Source organism: Poecilia latipinna, unplaced genomic scaffold (genome assembly GCF_001443285.1).
Source record: "Poecilia latipinna isolate Pla-1442-1.1 unplaced genomic scaffold, P_latipinna-1.0 Scaffold934, whole genome shotgun sequence".
Lineage (NCBI taxonomy): Eukaryota > Metazoa > Chordata > Actinopteri > Cyprinodontiformes > Poeciliidae > Poecilia > Poecilia latipinna.
This window is the reverse complement of record NW_015113550.1, coordinates 245,793-266,006: the sequence shown is the minus strand read 5'-3', so window position 1 is coordinate 266,006 and position 20,214 is coordinate 245,793. Positions and strand designations below refer to the sequence as shown.

The following is a 20,214-nucleotide window of genomic DNA, read 5'->3' as shown; positions in this document are numbered from 1 at the left end:
GGGAAAAAATGTGTCTGAGTTGTTTTCAGCTCAGCTGAATCCAGCGGCTGAATTACTTTCTCAGCATGGCATCAGGTTCTGCTAATGAACAATTCATTTGATTCAGACCGGTTGGACTTTGGACACCTATAAAACACGCAGGATCCCGGCCACCATAGCCTGTAGCTCTACTTCCAAAGTTATAGTTTAAACTTTAACTAAAGGAAAATCAACGAGAGAAACTTTGGAGCAAATTATTGTCAAACTTCACATGTTTCTGCCCAAAGTGCTGCATAAAAACAAGAGAAATCAAAGAATAAAAGTCAAGACATAAAACAACATGAAAAACGCTCACAAAAAATCAAACAAAATCAATAAAGAGAACATATCAACACCAAACCTGTCGCTTTTCCAGAAAAACTACAGCTGTTTGTTTGTGTTTGGTGAATTTTTGGTTAAAACATGTTTGATCTACATTCAGAGACGTTACTCACAGTGGGTACAGAGTCCAGAGTTTGTACTCAAGTTAGAGTAGCGATACTTCATATTAAAATTACTAAATTAAAAATAAAAAGTACAGCAAAGCAAAAATATTAAGTACATTTTCCCCATAAAGTTACATAACATTATAGTAAATGTAATGTTTGCCTGGTCAATCAGCTCTGCTGCTTTGCTCCAAGGGTCTGCATACTCAGCTATTAGCCAACTGCTAACGTTTGGCCGTGGCGTATGCGGCAGTTCAATGCTATGAAGCTTACCGGAAATTTCCTGCACTGCAAACAACCATCCTTCACTGCATAGATAGAAGAGCCAAGTCGACTAAGACGCTAATGCAAATGCTAATGCTAACCAACATGGAGTGAATGGCTTTGTTCACTTCCTCCACTGCCAATGTTAAATCTACAGGCAGACTGCAAAACATTGCAAAAAAGCAGCATCATCTTTCACAACTTCTGTTTGCTGATTGGCCCAGTTGAAATTCTTCTGGCAATAATCCAAGTGAATGGGAGAAATCCCAGATGGAGCAGTGAAGGGAGATTAGAAACAAGCAGCATTGCATAAGAAAGCTATGGCCAGGCTACTAACTAATTACTACCAAATTATAGTTTATTTTTAGACTTGACACTTTAATCTGGTCAAAAAGAGTAAAAAAAAAATCATCCACAGAAAAGAAAACTTTACAAGATGCTCAGGAAGACTGCAGATCTAGTCTAGATCTATGGAAGCTAGAGGTGGTTCAACATTTCTGAGCAGTGGCAGACTGAAGGAAGCCACCTTGTTATCTAATAACAGCGGAATAATGAGGATGCTGCTCGTTTAGAGGGCGCAGAGGTCACGTCGCGCATCCGCAGGAGCGCAGCAGCGGATTTCCGTGAAGGCGCACGTTCTGATTGCGTAACATTCCCGGAGTTCCCGCTGTGGTTGGCCGCAGGGAACACCTTCCCGCCGCTGCCGGGAGCCGCAGCTCCGGAGGTTTTTCTGGGCGGAATGTCATCTGAAGGGTACCGGGAGGAACTGACGTCCCTGAAAGCACCATCTGACGCACCGAACCGGGATCACGACCAGCGGAATGTCCCCGAACCAGCAGCGGAGTGAGCGGAAACAGCAGAGATGAATGACTGTTTTTGGCGCAATGCTGCAGCACGCCAGTGGATTGATCCAGTAAATCCCGCACCGCACGCCCAGGTGGACCCGCAGCGCACGCACAGGACGTCTTGTCCTCTTACCTGAGTGGCTTTGTGGAATTGCTTCTTCAGTCCCGCCACAGACATGACTGCAACGCGATGGTTCTGGTCGGGAATCTGCTCTGAGGACGGGAATCTGCTGGCTCCGAACCGGATCTGGCGGGTTGCGTGAGGGCTGCGTGAGTCGTGGCGAACCCCGGTCTACGCTGGTCTTCTCCTCAGGGATCTCCTGTGTGGGAGAGGCTGAGTAAAGCCCCGATCAGCCCATTGGATGCTGAAGCCACATGTCTGGAGACGGAGCTGACGTCGGAGCATGCTCGCTTTAAAGCGGCAGCAGGGTCGGAACCGAGCGGCACCAGAACTCCAGACTGGGAGTGAGAACTGTAATGACCAGCATGAGGCAGGGAAACACCAGCTGGTTCTACTGGGAGGCCGATGGGAGCCTCCAGATGATGACTGCTGATGCAGTCTCAGCTGCAGCACCATGGACAGCGACAGTCCGCTGCAGGAGGGAAACATTCACAATGGAAACTTAAAGATATTTAAATGTCGCTTTATTTAGTAATTTAAATGTTACGTAACATTTAAAGGTAAGGTTATGTTTATCAAAAGCTGCAGTATTTAACTTTTACAAAGAATATTGTTTTACATATTAAAACGGTCTCTATGTTGTGACAGTATAGTAATCTGTTAAAAGATCAATCTCCTGAGCTGCTATTGTGTTTGAAGAAATGCAAAAACAATCAGGAGGAGGGTCTCAGGCTGTCAATCATCCCCACGTACTCGCTGCTAAATGCGTTAATGGCGATCTAGCAACTTACCTTTACAGGAAAACCGATCATCCGCCGTCAATAATGGTTATGCTAACTAGCATTCACGACAGGCTATGCTAACTGCAGCGTAGCAGAGAGAAACTTGACTTATCATCGTTGTACTGCAAAAACACAAAATCTTACCATTACTGATCTATAATATCTTCACACTCTTGTATAATACAAAACTAACATACAAGTAACTGTTAAGCAGGATTAGGAGATTGTTTTAAGTCAATAATTCCCTAATATTGATTTTTTTAAGTAGTTCTAACAGTTGATTATTTAATTTCTAACATGAGAAAAATGTTTTTAGTAAAATAATCTGCGAGTGGAACTTTTGAAGAAAAGAAATAAAACTCAACATTAAACTCATATCTTTGTTTTTCAATCAGGGTCCAGTTAACAGAAGTCGGTACCAACTCTGGGTCCAGGTCCGGTCTAAAATCAGAAACAGATGTTCAGTCGCATCAGGCTGAAATATTTACATCGCCTGATTGGTGAATATAATTTAGGTTCATAGTTACTCTGACTTCAGGACAAACTGACCACTTTTCCTCACTGTTTTATTTTAACTGTTAACTTTATATTTCTGGTGTTCTGGTGTTTTGTGGTTCCTTCCTGGAGGAACCATCGGCTGACATGATGCTGCCATCATTGTTCTCCCTCTCCTGCTGTTAACGTTTTATTTTTGATGAACATCAAAAATAATCCTACATCCGTTCATCTGCTTTGTCTTCTCAAACCCCCAGTTGGTTGTTAAAGATGGCCGCTTAAACTGAGCCCGGTTCTGGTTCTGCTGGAGGTTTCTTCCCGTTAGGGAGAGGTTTTCCTCTCCACTGTCGCTACATGCTCAGTACGAGGGACTGCTGTGAAGTCAGCGACTCGATGCAGTCTGCTGGGTGTCTGTGGACAGAAATCTCTTAAACTATTTTGAATCTATGATAAAACGAATGACTAACCCTCTCACGAGTCGAACCTCTTCCACTTTGTTCATTTGATGGTCCAAGGATATTTTACTCCAAGACTTTTTAATCTTTCATCAGAGTCGCGCTTGTGAAGCTGAAGAGAAACTGAACCAGTTTCTTATACGTCGACACAGAGACCATAACTGATCGGTCCACTGGACCCATTCCATTTTTCACAGTACTTTCACTGTTGAAGTAAAAATTAAAGCTGCAGTAAGAAGCTTTTATGAAGAATATGTCTTTACATATTAGGCCGTTTTAGACAATCTGTGAAAAAAAAATCAATCTCCCTGAGCTGTCATCTGAAGAAATGCACAAAAACAACCAATCAGAGCCAGGAGGAGGGTCTTAGCGCTGTCAATCATCCTCATGTATTCACTCCTCAATGTGCTAATGGAGGAGAAAAACTTACCATTACAGGAATCCACCATCATTGGCCTTCTAGCCTGAGCATTCACAACAGGCTCTGCTAGCTGCAGTGTAGCAGAGAGCTAGTGAGCTGGAGGGGGATTGATTGACAGCATTAAGATCCACCTCCTGGTTCTGATTGGTTGTTTCTAGTTTACACTGGGAGAAAGCAGATGATCTGTCTAATACTGTCACAGTATAATGAAATTTTAACAAATATGTAAAATAAAAAACATTTTTTAATCAAAGTTAGATACTGCAGCTTTAATGTGTTGCACTTTTATCTTCAGCCGTATTGAGACAGAATCACAGTTTTCTTCTTCTACATCAGAAATCTGCAGCAAGTGGCTCATTTAATATATTAAAGCAGGAAAGTCAAAATCATTTTGGGCAAAAACAAGATCAAGAACGTCTCTAAAGGGCCAGTTGTTGCAGAAAGTATTTATAAAACTACTGACTAACATACAATTTAAATACATACCTGTCTCTGTATTCTCTTGAACTTACATATTAAATATATTTTCACCTTATATGGTGTAGGCTGCATAATAATAAACTATTTGCATAATTTTATTTGGAAAGAGCAGAAAATGACAATTAAAACTAGATGTGAAAATACTTGTAATGTAGGATATATTTGGACTAAACAAGCTTTGTCTTCTTTTTATTCCATTTTAAACTGAATGCAGAAGTTTTGGTCTTTATATATTATGTTTGAAATAAATATTTTATTATATTTCACCTCCATGTAATCTGGTATCATACAAACAAAACGGATGATTTGAATGATAAAAGTCTTTAAAAACACTACTTTAATCTTGAAGGTTTTAGAGTCTAGATGGCCGCATAAAAACATCTGGCGGCCTGGATTTGGCCCACAGGCCTCAAGTTTGACACATGTAAATGATTAATTATTGTATCAACAGAAAAAAAGGTCACATTTAACTCAGGAACAGGAAGATTAATTAAAATAAAAACCTGAGCTGCATCTTTCCCCGTTTTATTTAAAAAGGTGTTTTACAAATAAGAAAAACGTCAAATATGTTTTTCTGCAAACTACTTTGCTCAGAAATGGTTTTCGGCACGTTTCTAACGATTGTGGCGCCATCTAGTGGAGATCTTCCATAAAACATTTAGTATGAAAATATAAACTTATAGAGAGGTTATAGAAATGATGTTTTGGAGGAAGTTGTGTTTACAACCTTTCAGAAATGTTGACGAGTCGTTTGGTAAGATACTGCCTCTCTATACTTTCTCCATCTGTTCAAACAGGTGTGGCTGTCTGGAAAACATCTAGGAAAATATGTAGAAAACCAGAAATAAAATTAAAAAAAATTTAAAGAAAGCATAGTAAAGGGTTTGTATTATGAGCTCAGTGTAAAATATGTAATGGAACACAATATAACCTAAATAATGTTTTAAAAATCCTTAAGTTTACTTAGAAATATTTATAAAAGATGCTTATTTAAACAATCTTTTAATTTATTTTTTAACATAGTATTTTCCAGCTTAAAATTGGAATCTTATGTAGCAATCTAGTTTTGTTAAAATACAATTTATAACAATAAATGTTAAAAATTAAACTAATTTCTGCTGAAATTAACATGAGGAGAAACAAACTAAAGGCAAAAAAATATTTTAAAATTTTGCTTCATAATGTAAAACTAATGATCAAATTATTAAGTTTTATTAATATTAATTTTAGTGTCTGCAGCAATTTGGTGAATAACCTGGAAAAATGAGAAGCATTTGTCAATAGCGCCACCTTGTGGAGCTTGTCTAAACACCAACAGAAAAGAAAAACGTTTGTTTTAAAAGCTTTAAAATGATTGGTTTTATTTTGAAAGTCTGGTTTCCGTCGTCTCTTGCCTGTCCAGTCAGAGCAGCGACTCCTAATGCTTTGGCTCCATCTAGTGGTGAAATATGATGTTGCACATATGAGCCACATGAAAACCGATCAGTACAAACTGTTAACATTCATCTACACAACCAAACCTCCAGAAACAACAACAATCCAAATGAAAGCAACAACAGTTGGACCTGTTTAATTCAGGAGAAATCAGACAAACGGATCTTAAACTTTAATGTCAAATGAAAGGATTTCCAATCTGTTGAGTCAACATGAAGCTGTTCAGGTAAAAAAAGCATAAAACAGGAGCTTCCTGTTGCTGCACTGCAAAACATCTGAAGATGATTAAACTTTGAAGATGCAAGTAAAAACTAAAATAGTTTTGGTTTTAACTCAGAAACTAAAGTTCATCAAGATGATTTAACATTTTTTTCTGAATGCCTACTCAATCATTAATTATGAGTTGTTTTAGCTTAATATTGTAATTTAAACCAAATATTTTTACAAAATTAGTTGAATGAGCACAAATTTCTGTAATATTTTCACCCTTCACGTCAGAGTAATTTAAGTCTGAAGAACTAAATTTTTTGTTCAAATTGGATGAACAAAATTTCATCCATTAAATTATTTCATTAAACTTCACACTGAAGTCTGCTTAGAAACAGTTTTTATATAAATTTCAGCAAAATTTATATAAATTAGTTATGCTATAATTATGTTGTGCAGCAAATTTTTTGTTGCACAGTTGATTGATAATAAATTAGTTTGATTTTGTAAATGTACTGGGGCAGGATGATCTTTAATGATCTCTGGGAACATTTATTTATACCCTTAAAGGGGCAGCATTATGTACATTATGCATTATGCACAAAATGCCTGGAAAACACATAATAAAAATAAATGAGTTAAAAGAAATCAGACTTGAAATTGGGCCTCCGTCTCTTTAAGAAGCTCCTGCTCCTTCTGAAGCTCCACCTTCATGAAATCATCTCTAACGATATCTGAGGAGGAGCTGCGCCTTGAAGGCGGAGCTAAGTCCATCCAGGTGTTGTGCTCAGCTGAATGGTTGCCATGGAGATTAAAGGATTTCTCAAACATGCATGAAAGAATCAAAGCAACACTCCAAGTTTGTTTTTCATGAGTAAATAACATTATGACATGATTTAGAGCTAAAAAAAAAAAAAAGTTACGTTTACATAATTCTACCCCTTTAAAATCATAGCTGCACAAACGTTTGACACCATTTCTGTTTCTTTTGAAGAAGATCGGTTCTGATTGGGTTCTGTCTCGGTTCTGCATTCAGCAGAAATAATCGTGTTGCTTGATCCGAACCTGCTGCTCACCTTCAGGCACAACGCCGTGTTAAATATTTATCCCGACAACCTTCTGGGGTTTCCAGCAACAAATCGTGACGTTGCCTCATAACTCTGAGCTGAAGCGGAACCTTCAGGTGATTCTGAAGCCTTTTAACACGGTTGGCGGTGCCGGTCCGGGCCCGTCCTGCTGCCACTCCAGCCGTGACCTTTTGGGTTGCAGTGCGGTGATGCTTGACGGAGTCGCTGGAGGATCCAAGCTGAACCAAAGCTGTCATCCATGGAGTTTTGATAAATTTGGAGGATTCAGAACAGACAGAATGTTTCTTCTGTCAGTGATAAAATAATCAATAGATGACTTTGTGCCGGTTCCTCCGGTGGAAACACCTGACTCATGTTTGACAGATGAAGTGGTGATTGGGAGGTCTGCCTTTTTATTTCCCACATTTCCTGCTTCAGACATCTGACAGACGAGCGTTTTTGATCAATTCAAACTAAAGCAGCTCTGCGCTGAGAGCCAGAGTTAGTTTTCTAAAATGCACTTTCCTTCCTGGAAGCCTGACTTTCTAAAAGTGAGCTTTATCCAAAGTTCCTCCAAAGTTTTTCCGATAACTTTGGATTAATTTCCAGCCATTTGTTTGACCATTTTCACAGGAATAATTATTAAAACCAATGTTTTCTTCTTCTGCAGAAAACCAAACAATAAGTTTAAATTTGATAGTTAGTAATTGTGGTATGAAATATAATCAAACTTCTAAACTTTTGGCATATTTGTGGTTTGAATTATTTTTGATAAAATCCAGGACAGAATTTAGATAAACTTTAAAAACATATTTACAGGATGAAAAAATAGAAAAACTAAAAATTATTTGTCTTGTTTTCTAAATAAAATAAAATCAAAGCTAAATCTTTTTATAGTTGAGTTTACAAACTTCAATACAAAAATAAAATACAATTTTCAGAAAGAAGTTTAAAGTTTTGATCTCATGCCAGTATTGATCTGATACCGATAACTTCTCGATATTTTAGATTGATCCGCCCACCTCTATTATTTAGGCCTAAAGTTTGAATTTGTCCCAATTTAATTCAATAAAAAAATAAAAATTAAATCCCCAACAGTTTGACATACAGATGATGAACTTTTATTACACCTAAATAAAAGGAAACTCCTTCATAAATAGAAATTAACTGAAGATGATTCGTCTCTTTGCTCCTTTGCCAGATTTATTTTCTACTGTTTCTCAAATGGAAAAATTCATCATCTTTTAATGTCCAAAACTAAAAACATTAAGCATAAAACACAAATCAATCAATATGAAAAATTCATAACTTTGTACAGCAAATCACTTTTTCTTAAACAAACCGTTGGATTTAAGGATGATGAAGCAACTGGGTTCTTGTGATCAGGGACGAAAAACCAAAACGACGGCAGCAGAGCCAACAGCCGGACTGTCGAAGCTCCAGAAGGCGTCATGTTTTTATCTGCAGATCGCTAGTAAATCAATACCAGCTCATGAAGGGTTAATCCTGCAGGTTTTACCCAAGATAATTAGCTGCCGGGGTCATTTTTTCTCTCTGTGTCTGAGCCAAATGAATGAGAGATTATTTGACTGTAGCTGCTGTTTGATTGTGCACAAACAGTAAAAACACAAAATCTTGCCAGTTAACATTTAGCAGGAAATATGAGCTTATTTAAGTCAATGTAATTCCTTAGTGTTGATGAAAAAGTGCTAGACTCACCGGCTGATTATTTCAGTTACTAGATGGGAAAAATGTCTCATTTTGAAATTATCTGCCAGTGGAACAAATACTTTTTCATCAATATTGAGGAATTATTGACTGAAAACAGGTTCCTATAACTTCCTGAAAAGTTACTTAAAATTCAGTTTTATTTCTAGTGAACTTTTTGCAGTAGAAACTTGACCAAACTTACTTGGTAAGATTTTGCGTTTTTTCAGTGCAAGTCTTTAATCTTTCTGTGGGATCAATAAAGTGTTTCTGACTTTGATGTCAGTAATTATACTGTATTTGCCTGAAGTGACTTTTAATTGTCAAAGTGAAGATTTAATGTTTTCTAGGAAGATTTTCATTTGGTGGCTGCATTTCCACATATTCTCTTATTTCCATTCATCTCTGAGTGTTTATGTGTTTCTGTAATATTTGCAGAATCTGGTAGAAAAAAAAGCTCCCCACCCTGACAGGAAACCAGGGGTCGTTTGCCATAGGCATATGCTCGCTGTGGCACCAGAGACACACGGCTAACACACGGCAGGCTGCGATTACGTGTTGGTGTGTGTTTCGTAAGGTCCGCGGATCCCCACTCCACTCAAACATGCTAATATACCTGTGCTCTGCTCTAATTGGTCCCAGTGATGCCCGGCCTGCTCCACCTGCGTTTGCCGAAGCCTCCAGTCAGTTCTGCAGCCGGGGCCCCTGCCAGTGTGTGCGAGCATGCAGCTCTAATGTTATGCAAACAAACACTCTGGTTGTTTGGCACTTTGAGCTCCTCGCCCTGCCACGCTGGAAGAAAGGGAGAAGGTAAGTGAGGGGAAATGGAGGAAGGAATGTTGAATTCATTAGCGCGATTACCTGAGGTGTGCTACTTTACGGGGAGTAATCTGCCAGCCCGCTTCATAGCCTGCAAACTTCAGCCAGTCTGCTAATGAGCGCTTGGAAAAGTTAGTCAAGGTGGAGAGGTGCTTTGAGGGGCTCGGCCCCCCAGACTGAGGAGGAATTATACATACTTAAGCAGAAAACAATGGATGGCTGCCTGCGATGTAGCAGACAGGACAAATGAAGACTGATATGGCTTAAATGCTTTATTTGTTAAACGGTACAGCAGAAAACTCAGCAGGTGCTAGATCTGAATACTTAGACAAATTACACACTGAAAAAAAAACAATTTGGTCTAGTTTCTACTGCAAATACCTTCAACACACTTGAAAAAAGACAAAACTAACTCAGAAGTAACTTTTCAGAATGATGGGAGTTTGTCTTACATCAATAATATTGTTGAAAATGTTCAGCATCATTTTATTTGATGGGATGTGTAGATGACTGAGACAACACTGTCCAAAACAGGAAGCCGTCTTCCTAAACGTTTACCACGGTTGTCATGACGCTTCGGTTAATACTGACAACAGTCAAAAACATTCATGAAAACTCCTTTATGTTCCTGACAGTCTTATGCAAACAGCTTAAAATAGTGTTAACAAATGTTGTAGTTGTAAGTGAAATAATCAGACAGTGGAACAAGAAATTTTAACTTATAAAAGTGGAAAAAATGTCTTGTTAGACAGTTTGGACCAGTTTGTGTTGTATGTGAACTGGAGCCAGATGAATAAATCCTGGACTGAACTGAGAACAAACCAGTAGATTTTACAGCAAGGAAACAAATAAAGGAGGTGAGCAGAGAAACCAAAACTTATACTCAAATAAAAGTAGCACTACTCCGACATACTTTTACTCAAGTAATAAAGTAGCCGTGCAAGAAATGAATCAAATAAAAGTAAAAAAAAATGTTTTGTAAAAAGTCAATAGACTTTGACTTCATTTTTAAAATTATATCAGACAGATAAAAATATAAAGTTAAGTGGAAATTTTGGTATTTTAAGGACGAAAATGACAATAATTCATATAAGTAACAAAAAAATTTAATTCAGAAATAAAATTTTCCAAATCAGTTTCTTTCAAAACTTATTAAACTTTAACAAAACATGTTTTTTCATTCAGTGGGTAGATAATACAGAAATTTTACTCAATTAAGAGCAGAAATACTTCACAGTAAAATTACTCAAGTAAAACGTGCAACAAAGTAAAAATACTCCTAAAAGTACAGTTTTAAGAAAAAAAGTAAATGTAACTAGTTACTGCACATAATTTTCCACCTCATTTGAGAACAAACATCTGAGAAAACTCCTGTGACTTCAGAGGAAAGATGCTTCAGAAATCCTTTAATTAATTCTCATGTTGTCCCTTTTTCCTCCCAGTGTGGCTTTAGAGAATCAGCTGCCATAAGACAAACTTTGGACACTTCCTGAGCAGGAGAAAAACCTGAATCTGATATATAGAGAATATATAGTGGTACTGTTAGATTCCCCTGTTCTTTGCTCTGTGCCTCTACTTTATCACACAACATCAAAACAGCGCTGGGCTCCCAGGAGAGGCCGGCCTTTTTATGTGCGCCCCAGCTTCCCACGGCGGGCCGCATCCACCTATAATCTACTGCTGTTTCATGTCTGCAGCAGCGCAGAGAGGATGAGGGACGTGTTCAAGTGAAGATCAATGAGGCTGTGTACACAGCATATGCGCATCTGAAGAGTCAAATTCCTTTTTTTCTTTCCGAGGTGCCATCTGATCTAATATTAAAGAACATAATATATAGATACGTCCACCGGTCAGGTAATAAATATTGCTAGAATGGAAAACAGAGAGATTTCCGTCATCTGCAGAGAAAACAGCTTCTGTCTTTTGTTACTGAGCCACCTCTCGGAGGACAGGCAATGAAAACAGTAAACATCCTGCATTATAGATTCGTCAAAAATACGTTTGGCTGTTTGTCACAAGCACCTTGTTGTTTAAGGCAGTGCCAAGTGTCTGCGCCTGGAAAAATCAAAGCCCACCGATGTATTGGCAGCAATAGCTGGAGAGCGAAACTGTGTCAGGGAAGTGAGGGGAATCCCCCCAGCGGCTGCTTTCCATCCGCTCCACATCTGGCTGCTGAAACCTGCAGCGACTCTCTGCTCACAAGGAGCAGAAAAACAAATCTTAGGTTGTTCTCTTTGCCTCCCCACCCAAGTGGCACGGACTCCGACCAGACAAAGGGATCGCATCTGGAACATTCCCCTGCAGGAATCCGCGTGAAAACGATGGATCACCGTCAGATTTTAGAGCCAGAAAAGCACAAATAAATCAATCCCAGGCTGCAGTTCCAGTATTGTTAAAACAGACTTTTCTGAGTCACAAACACTGAAGCAGGAGGGGATTACATGGCTGACAGATTGCTTGGAAATCCTTCATGTTAATGGAGAAATGTCTAAAGGTGGTGTGGCCTCTTGGATGTACAGTTTTATTTTGATCATCAGTGGGAAACAAGGATGGAAACATGAGAACCGAAAAAACTGGTTTTCTGTTGGGAACAAACTTTTTACAGAATTATTAAACAATTGTTGTTTGACAGCATAAAGTTAATCAGGAAAGACAGACAGTTCTGCCACTGTTGTATTTTTTTCTATATGTGAGCCAACTGTAACTTTTTAGGGCCAAATGTCATGTCTAAAATACTACCTGTAGTTTTTTTTTAATTTTCCAGGCACATAACGTAACAATTAACAATGTTAATTACAGAAGTTGTAAAAATGCTGTATATATTAAAAAACATCTTGAAATTGGGCCTCTGTCTCTTTAAAAGCTCCTGCTCTTTCTGAAACGTTGCCTTCAGGAAGTCATCACAACATGGCTCCTCTGTTAACCCTTTAACATGTTTTACCAGCGCTGCTCTGAGGAGCAGCTCCTATAATGAGCTCAGCAGTTTCAGCAGCTGTTTGCTAATTCTTGCTGGCTAGTCTGAAGGAGCTGAGTGAGGGACGACCGCTCTGTGGGGCAGAAGCTCGTTTGCTTGGAAACTACATCTCAGAGGAGGAGCTGTGCCTAGAAGGCGGAGCTTGGTCCAACCAGGCGTTTGTTCAGCTGAATGGTTACCATGGAGATTAAAGGATTTCTCAAACATGCATAAAAGAATCAAAACAACACTCCAGGTTGAATAACATTATAACATAACATAAAGCTAAAAAGAAGCTGATTTTACATTAGACTGCCCCGTTAAAAAACAAACCCAAGCAGTACAAACAAATCCTGCTGGCCGATAAATTGTCTCTGAAATTAATACAATAAACGACAATATTGTTTTCAACCAATATAGTGCAAGAACAAAGATAAGTAAACTTTAAATTCTAATGAACATTTAACACTGGAACTGGAAAACATTTTAAATATTCAAAATAACAAATGAAACAACTTATAAAGTCTCTGTAAACAAAATTGAGACTAAAGCACCAGACTGAAGACTGTCGTCATCTAGAAAAAAAGAAAAACAATAAATGATGAAAAATGGAAATTATTGAGTAATTAACTGATTTATTGCTTATTGTAACAGACCAATGCGCTGGTGAAAAAAAAAATCTGATTTCCGAAAATGAAAGGAGGAGAGAGTTAGTGAGTTAAACAGCTGACCACAACTGAAAAGGTAAAGTTGTTTAAAAGAAACGATGAAACCGGTGGGGGGATAAAATGACGCTGAGCTGATTGTGTTGGAATGAATAAGGGGGAAAACTTTGCATGTGGAGCTGCTGATCAAAGTCGTTCCCACAGGAAATCTGCCTTAATGAGAGCTATACCAGAAAAGAAAGAAGGAAGACAAGAAGAAGAGGTGGAGATGACATCCCATTCTTACGCAGAAAAAAGATGAATCATGTATGTCGCCTGCTGCGTGTGTGTGTAGGTGTGTGTGTGTTGTGGGCGGGTCGAAGGGCGTTTTAACGTCTTCACTGTGGGAGCGTCGGAGGCGAGGCCAGGTTAATTAAACCCAGGGGAGCATCGGGCGAGGGGGCGCGCGCTTGAATGTGTCACAGAAAAGCAGGAGTGTGTCAGCCAAGGCCGGATGGCGAAATGTGTCGACGTCGCATTTTACACCGAGCGGCGGCGCAGACGGAGATCGGATCGCTCCGACTTATTAATGTTTGTCATTAGAGCGCGTTACGCCGGAGGACAGGACTGGAAAACAGGCTGAAGAGTTTCTTTCATGGGACAAATATTGACAATAGTCGGCTCCTGGGTATTGGAGAAGGAGGAAAGATGCAAACTATGTTAATGAATGGTAATTAACCGCCGGGGCTCGTGTCTCCTGAATCCCGGCTAAATTGGTCCCCGAGTTGCAGCTGAAGACAGTCCTGGCCTAATCCTTTATTATAAAAAGATAAAGGAAAACGACATCATTAGCATATATTTGGGAAGAGAAGTGGGGGTGGGATTAAAAAGTGGAATTATTTCTTTTTAATTCCTGAACACAGGATTTTAAACAAATAAAAAAAAAAGAAGGTGAGAAAGTGGAAGAAAGGAGAAGGAGGAAAGCAACTCAAGGACAGAGGAGAGCGGTGTCGGGATTTAATATTCAAAAGGAATAATAATAAGAGAGGTAGGGAAACAGGAGCAGATAAAAGAGATTTGAAGCAGCTCCCCTTTAACAAAGCCCTGCTCTGCATGTGTGAACTCGACTCGCCCGGGTTGTTGTGAATGACGTCACCAGCAGGGGGCGCTTGTTACAGGCCGCGCCGCGCTGTCAATCAGGAGGCCTGCAGCGACTCCGACCGGCTGGAAACAACAAAACACGCTCAGAAAAACAACGTTCAGCATAATAACAGAATAAAGCCATCTGAAAGCAGAGCAAGTATCCTTCAAAAATACATGAAGATGCTGTTACGTCTCCTCAAGACGGTAGAAGTGCAGACATATTTGACTCTACACGTTTGGTAAAAATGCATAAAAAGCCTGGAAATAGATGACTGTTTAATTCTAATGAAATAATAAAACCAAATCAATGGAAAAAGACGCATATTAAGACTTTAGTATTCTAAACGGTTCCAACAGGAAAAAACAGAACATTTTAATTTATATTAATATTTAGCTGTCCACCAGAGGCAGTGAGGAAGATGGTAATGATAATAAACCTTTAAGACAAATGCTGCACAGAACAACTGAAAACAGAAAACCGTTCCTCTCCTACCATCACAAAAATAAAACTACAGAAATAAACATGTTGAAGTTGGAAAAAAATAGATTTAGTCAGACGAGACTAAAAACTATGACGGAGAATTAGGGCCATACTAAAAATCTGATGAAATTATGAGAAAATAGTAATAAAATTACGAAAACAAAGTCGTAACATAAGAATAAAGTCAAGATATTTTGAGAATAAAGTCAACAGTATGGTGACTTGATTCTGATAAAACTATGACTTTATTCTCATATTTTAATGTAATAATAATACATTTTATTTGATGGCGCCTTTCAAAGCAGTCAAGGTCACCAAATAAGAAATAGAAACAATAAAATAGAAACTATAAAAGGCATTACTTTCTCGTTATTCTTGTAATTTTACTGTTTATTTTATATTTGACTGCATTGATATTCAGTCAAATATAACTGATGTGTGAAACAATGGCAAAATAAACGTGAAAAAGAAACTTACATCCATTGTTAAGCAGGGTGGAGGATCTGTGATCCTGTGGGCTCATTTCTCATCTCTGAATATTGGAGCAATAAAAATCTGGTGGCCTTCAGCAGAAAACGGCTCAGCGCTTTATTACGATAATAATCCCACAGAAATATTTCCAAATATTTTCGTAAAATTATTCTGACATTTTCAAAATGAAGTGACACTTCTGGAACATAAAGGATTAATTTTACACTGCAAAAACACAAAACCTTACCACGTATTTAGTTTCTAATACACTTGAAATTAGGTAAAATTAACTTATTAGTAACTTTTCAGCAACATACAGGATCCTGGTTAATGTCAGTAGTTCCACTGGCAGATTATTTCACTCTCATTTTACAGGTGAGATTATCTGCTAATGGAACCAGAACTTTTTCATCATTATTATTGACTTAAATCAATCTCCCATATTTTGCTGAAAAAGTTAGTTTTGTGTTATTTTAAGTGTACTAAGATATTTAGGAACTAGACTGATAATGCGTGGTTAGATTTGGTGTTTTGCAGTGTAAGGCATTTTGCTCATCATCAACTCAGATCTCAGAGTTTCAAAATGTCCTTTTGGCACCAGCAGCTCCAGGCCTTCAGCAGTCAGATAAAATAAAGGGGAAATGAAGCAGAAGGTTCATAAAGGTGTAAGTTAAAGATCAGCGTAAGCGTCTGCCATGTTCCCCCCACCCCGAGTTCAGGACTGCACCGTAAATTAGTTTGGCTCCGAGGGGCCCCGCCTGACAGCCAGAGCGCGCTGAGCGCTAACACAGATGTCGAGGGCTCATTTACTAAAGTCGGGGTGCGAGTCGGAGGCCCGGAGTGAGTTGACAGCTTTCCTTCTTTTCTTTTCTTTTTTTTTTCACAAATATTGGTTCTGCTGCTGTGGCTCCGTTTGGCTCAGACCGGCCAGCGCTGAGCAGGAACCGGGCAGGAAAGTCAGGATGGTGGAGGGGCTGAAAGAGGAGAGGATGACAGTTTTCCCAGCCTCAGCCCGAGGAGTCAGGGTTTTTCGCTGACTGGTGCTGCGAGCGCGGCCAGCTCTTCTGTCAGCACTTTCCTCTCCTTCATCTTCACGCGCACAGCCTCCATTAGCTGGCCGGCAGAGGGGATCTGCAGGGGAGAGAAACAGGTTAGAGGAGGAAAAGCAGGAAAACACATCAATGCTACACTTAAAAAAAACAAAAAAAAAAAACTTTTCAGACGGCCTGTTTGCTGTTCGGTGAAACCAGAGGAACCAAATGGATCCAGAGGACGTGTCAAACTTCACAGCCTTTTACAGCGTCTGTCTCTGATTTATGGCAACGCGAGTTCCTGAACATACATCAGTCGTTATTCATCCTTCATTTCCAGTTCCACATAATAACTCAGAGGGAAAAAAGGGAAGCTGGAGGCTGCAGGATGCTTACATTGACCTACAGGGTGTCAAACTCAAGGCCCGGGGGCCAAATCCAGCCCACCAGAGCTTCTTATGTGGCCGTTTTCACTGCAAAAACACAAAATCTTAAAAAGTATTTTTGATCTAGTTTCTACTGCAAATATCTTACACTTGAATTATCTTTCCTAAACTAACTTACAGATAACTTTCCGCAAGAAATAGGAGCTTGTTTCAAGTAAATGATTTCTTAAAGGAGAAGTATTACGTAAAAAGTTATTCTTTGAGCTTTACAATCATGATATATTGTTATTCCCTCATGGAAATCATACCTGGAGTGTTGCCTTGGTTCTTTCATGCATGTTTGAGAAACCCTTTAATCTCCATGACAACCATTCAGCTGTGCTAAATGCCTGGATGGACCTAGTCCCGCCTTTGAGGCTCAGCTCCCCCATTCTACTCCTTCAGACTAGCCAGCAGCAATTAGCAAACACCTGGTGGAAGTGTACATCTGCCGAGTTCATTGTACGAGGTGGTTTTCAGTGCAGCGCTGATAAAAACGTCGTTAAAGGGTTAATAGAGGCGGCTTTTTGAGTTTCAAACAAAGCAGGAGTTCCTTAAAGAGACAGAAGCCCAATTCCAAGGTGTTAAATTACAAAGTCAAATTTATTTTAAGTCACATCTGATGTAGTTAATTTTTTATAATAATTGAAGTTAACATATTTACTTGATTACGATATAAAATGGCCCCATATTCTTGGAAAACATATAATTCTGCCCCTTTAATATTAAAAGAATTACCAGTTCCACTATGAGATCATTTCACTTTTTCATTAATATTAAGGAATTACTGACTTAAAACAAGTTTCTATATTTTGTAGAAAAGTTACTTTTAAGTTAATTTTGTCTTATTTCAAGTGTATTAAGATATTTACACTAGAAACTAAACAAAAGTTCTTGGTAAGATTTTGTGTATTTGCTGCGTTTATAGTATTTTGTCCAATTGAAGAAGTTTTTATCTGTTTGCTGCAAAATTGCATCAATCAGTTGCCCCAGTTTTTTTGTAATTCTGCATTTGCGGAAATTTACGGGGAATCCACACATAATTTTATAGAAACAATTACTAGTGAGATTATTACAAATTTTCACAAAGACAAACAAACAAACAAAAAAATAGATTTAAGTGGTGACCTCCAACCTGCAGGTGGCAGTATTTCTTACTTCTTCTACACTGCGGAGTCATTTTAGCACCACAACATCTGATTCTGATTGCAAAAAAAAATAAAAATAATAAAATAAAATCCTGGAAGGACTGTCAATTTAATTTCAAAAAGTCTTGATCAAATACAGACAGCTATTTATTAATATTTTAACTGTTGATGGGTTTTATCAATAAATTCTGCTACAATCGGGAACATTCATGAAAGTCTTATTTTCATTTAGATGTGACCCATCGAAATGAAAATAAACTGTATGTTGCTTTGTTTCTAAGAAAACAAAGCAACATACAGCTGAGAGACCTGAAACTATACTTGGTTCATTTCTGATGTGCCTGGAGAGTGAGACCCCCAGATAATAACACTTGGGTTTAGACCCTCACAGACAGTCTTTACTGAAGGTAACAGCATCAGGAAACAGGAGGCCTTCTGTGCCAGGACGTAGTGTGTGTTTGTGCAGCAGGGAGTTCGCACAAGAAAACCCGGCGCTGCTCCTCAGAGAGCGTCAACAGCCGAAGTAACTGCTGAGACATCTCGTTTCTCTGCCGTCCTCCAGGGAGGACGCGCTCTCTGTCGGCTGCACACGTTTCCTAATCAACTAATTGCACTTAGAGCCACTAACTATGCAAACAAACCCACTAAAATAGAGACAGAGCCACAACACCAGGCTCAGAGGGACAGGAAAGTGGGAGACGGATCATTAAAAGTCCCAGTAAGGGAATACGTGTAAACAACACAAACAGGTAAACATGATCTAGATAAACTTCGCATGTGAATTTACGCCAAAAAAGCAGATATCAAAGAAATTCAACTCTATTTTCAGTCATTTTGAGTCTTTTTAATGTCCTTTCTGTACAGTATATGATCTCCTACAGCTGTTATTTCAGTATCTTGTCCTCAGAGATGGGAGTAATTGGTTACATTTACTTGATTGAGTACCTTTAATGAAAATGTTAGGTAAATTGTATTATTATCAACTATTTGTTATACTTTTATTATGTTCTTACCTTATGTACTCTTACTTGTTTAGTCATATCTTTAAGAAATGTTTTGTATTGCTAATCACTCTGATTTCCTTTCTCAGAGGGCCTCTCTGATGAAGAGCAGTGACAGCAGCTCTTCACAGAACGCCCTGCTTTTGACCTCTCAGGTAGCTGTAAATCCATCGGTGTGAAGATGTACAACTTGCTCTGTTTGACCCTGTGTCAGGAACTGGGGAATATAGGTTAAGATAGATTGTGTTGTTAGTTAGTGATAACCATTGGCGCTGTAACTGTGTGAAGTGTTTTCCTCCTCCCTTCAGAGTTACAGCGCTCTCTGTGATCAGGGATCCTAAAGACAATAAAAAGAGAGGAGCAGGCAAATGTGCTACAGAGCAGCAGGAGATTTGTAACTGAAAGCACATCTCTGTCTGTTCTCCTCGCGAGTATTCAGAATCTAACTCTCTCTTGTCTTTCCTGTGTTATTTGGTCTGTGTTTAATAAGTGTCACCTCTGACAGAAAAAAATAAAATAATTGACTATCTTTACAATGTACTTTTTTCATGATGAAGTATTTCTACTCTTCCTTGAGTAAAATTTCTGGATTTTCTACCCACCAAACTTGTTTAAACCAAAGATTCACCAGATACACGCCTGCAGTTTCTGTTAAACTTTCATAAGTTTCTTATTGAAAGAAACTGATTTGAAAAAAAATTATTTTGTTTGATTTTGTTATTTTTGTAACTTATGTGAATTATTGTCATTTTGGCCCTTAAAATACCAACATTTCCACTTTAACTTTATATTTTGGTCTGTCTGATGTAATTTTTAAATATTAATTTGATCAGTTCCTTTTACCAACCACCTTTTTATTGTAGTTTAGTTAACTTTAGTTTGTATTTTTATGATGAAAAGCACTTTGAATGGCCTTGCTGCTGAAATGTGATGTACAAATAAACTTGATGACTGATTGATTGTTCAGAGGTGGCAGCTAAAGTCAGTTTTAACTGTTTTTCACCAGGATGAGGGAGTCTGTTTCTGCTGTGTGTTGTCGTATTCGTGCATCAGAGCCGTTTAAATTTAGCACATTAGCAGCCAGCCCTGCTTTGGTTTCCAGGTATTCTGTTATTACTGAATTTCATCATTTATTCTTCTCCTGTTTAAACCTCCAACATGACCAAGGCTGCAGCAGAAGAGCTGAACCCCTCTGACCCCAAAAGGGACAGGAATGACTCGGAGCCGCTTTCATCTGACTGCCATGCTGGCTGGGGACTGATACCCTGCAGGATGGTTGGAGGTAAGCTCTGATGCAGCTGCTCTGCCGAGTCCCCTGGGCTGCTTAAGGCAGCGTTACGAACTGGCACTAATGTT

General features: G+C 38.7%; 2 protein-coding genes across 7 annotated transcripts in view; both read right to left on the bottom strand.

Moving 5' to 3' along the window:
- sh3gl2a (SH3 domain containing GRB2 like 2a, endophilin A1) overlaps window positions 1–2,228 on the bottom strand; it is a 42,349-nt gene extending 40,121 nt beyond the window's left edge. Inside the window, exon 1 of one of the 5 annotated variants that reach the window (XM_015049213.1) lies at window positions 1,707–2,228. In XM_015049213.1, the coding sequence (XP_014904699.1) occupies window positions 1,707–1,751 (45 nt within the window). In that variant the 5' untranslated portion in view covers window positions 1,752–2,228. The remainder of the gene's footprint in view (window positions 1–1,706) is intronic. The other 4 variants (XM_015049215.1, XM_015049214.1, XM_015049216.1 and 1 more) reach the window with 4 other exon arrangements.
- A 13,896-nt stretch (window positions 2,229–16,124) lies between these two features.
- The window catches only part of cntln (centlein, centrosomal protein), a 136,651-nt gene continuing 132,561 nt past the window's right edge, over window positions 16,125–20,214 (bottom strand). For both annotated transcript variants that reach the window (XM_015049211.1, XM_015049212.1), the window contains exon 26: window positions 16,125–16,384. In XM_015049211.1, coding sequence (XP_014904697.1) covers window positions 16,274–16,384 — 111 coding nt within the window. In that variant the 3' untranslated portion in view covers window positions 16,125–16,273. The remainder of the gene's footprint in view (window positions 16,385–20,214) is intronic.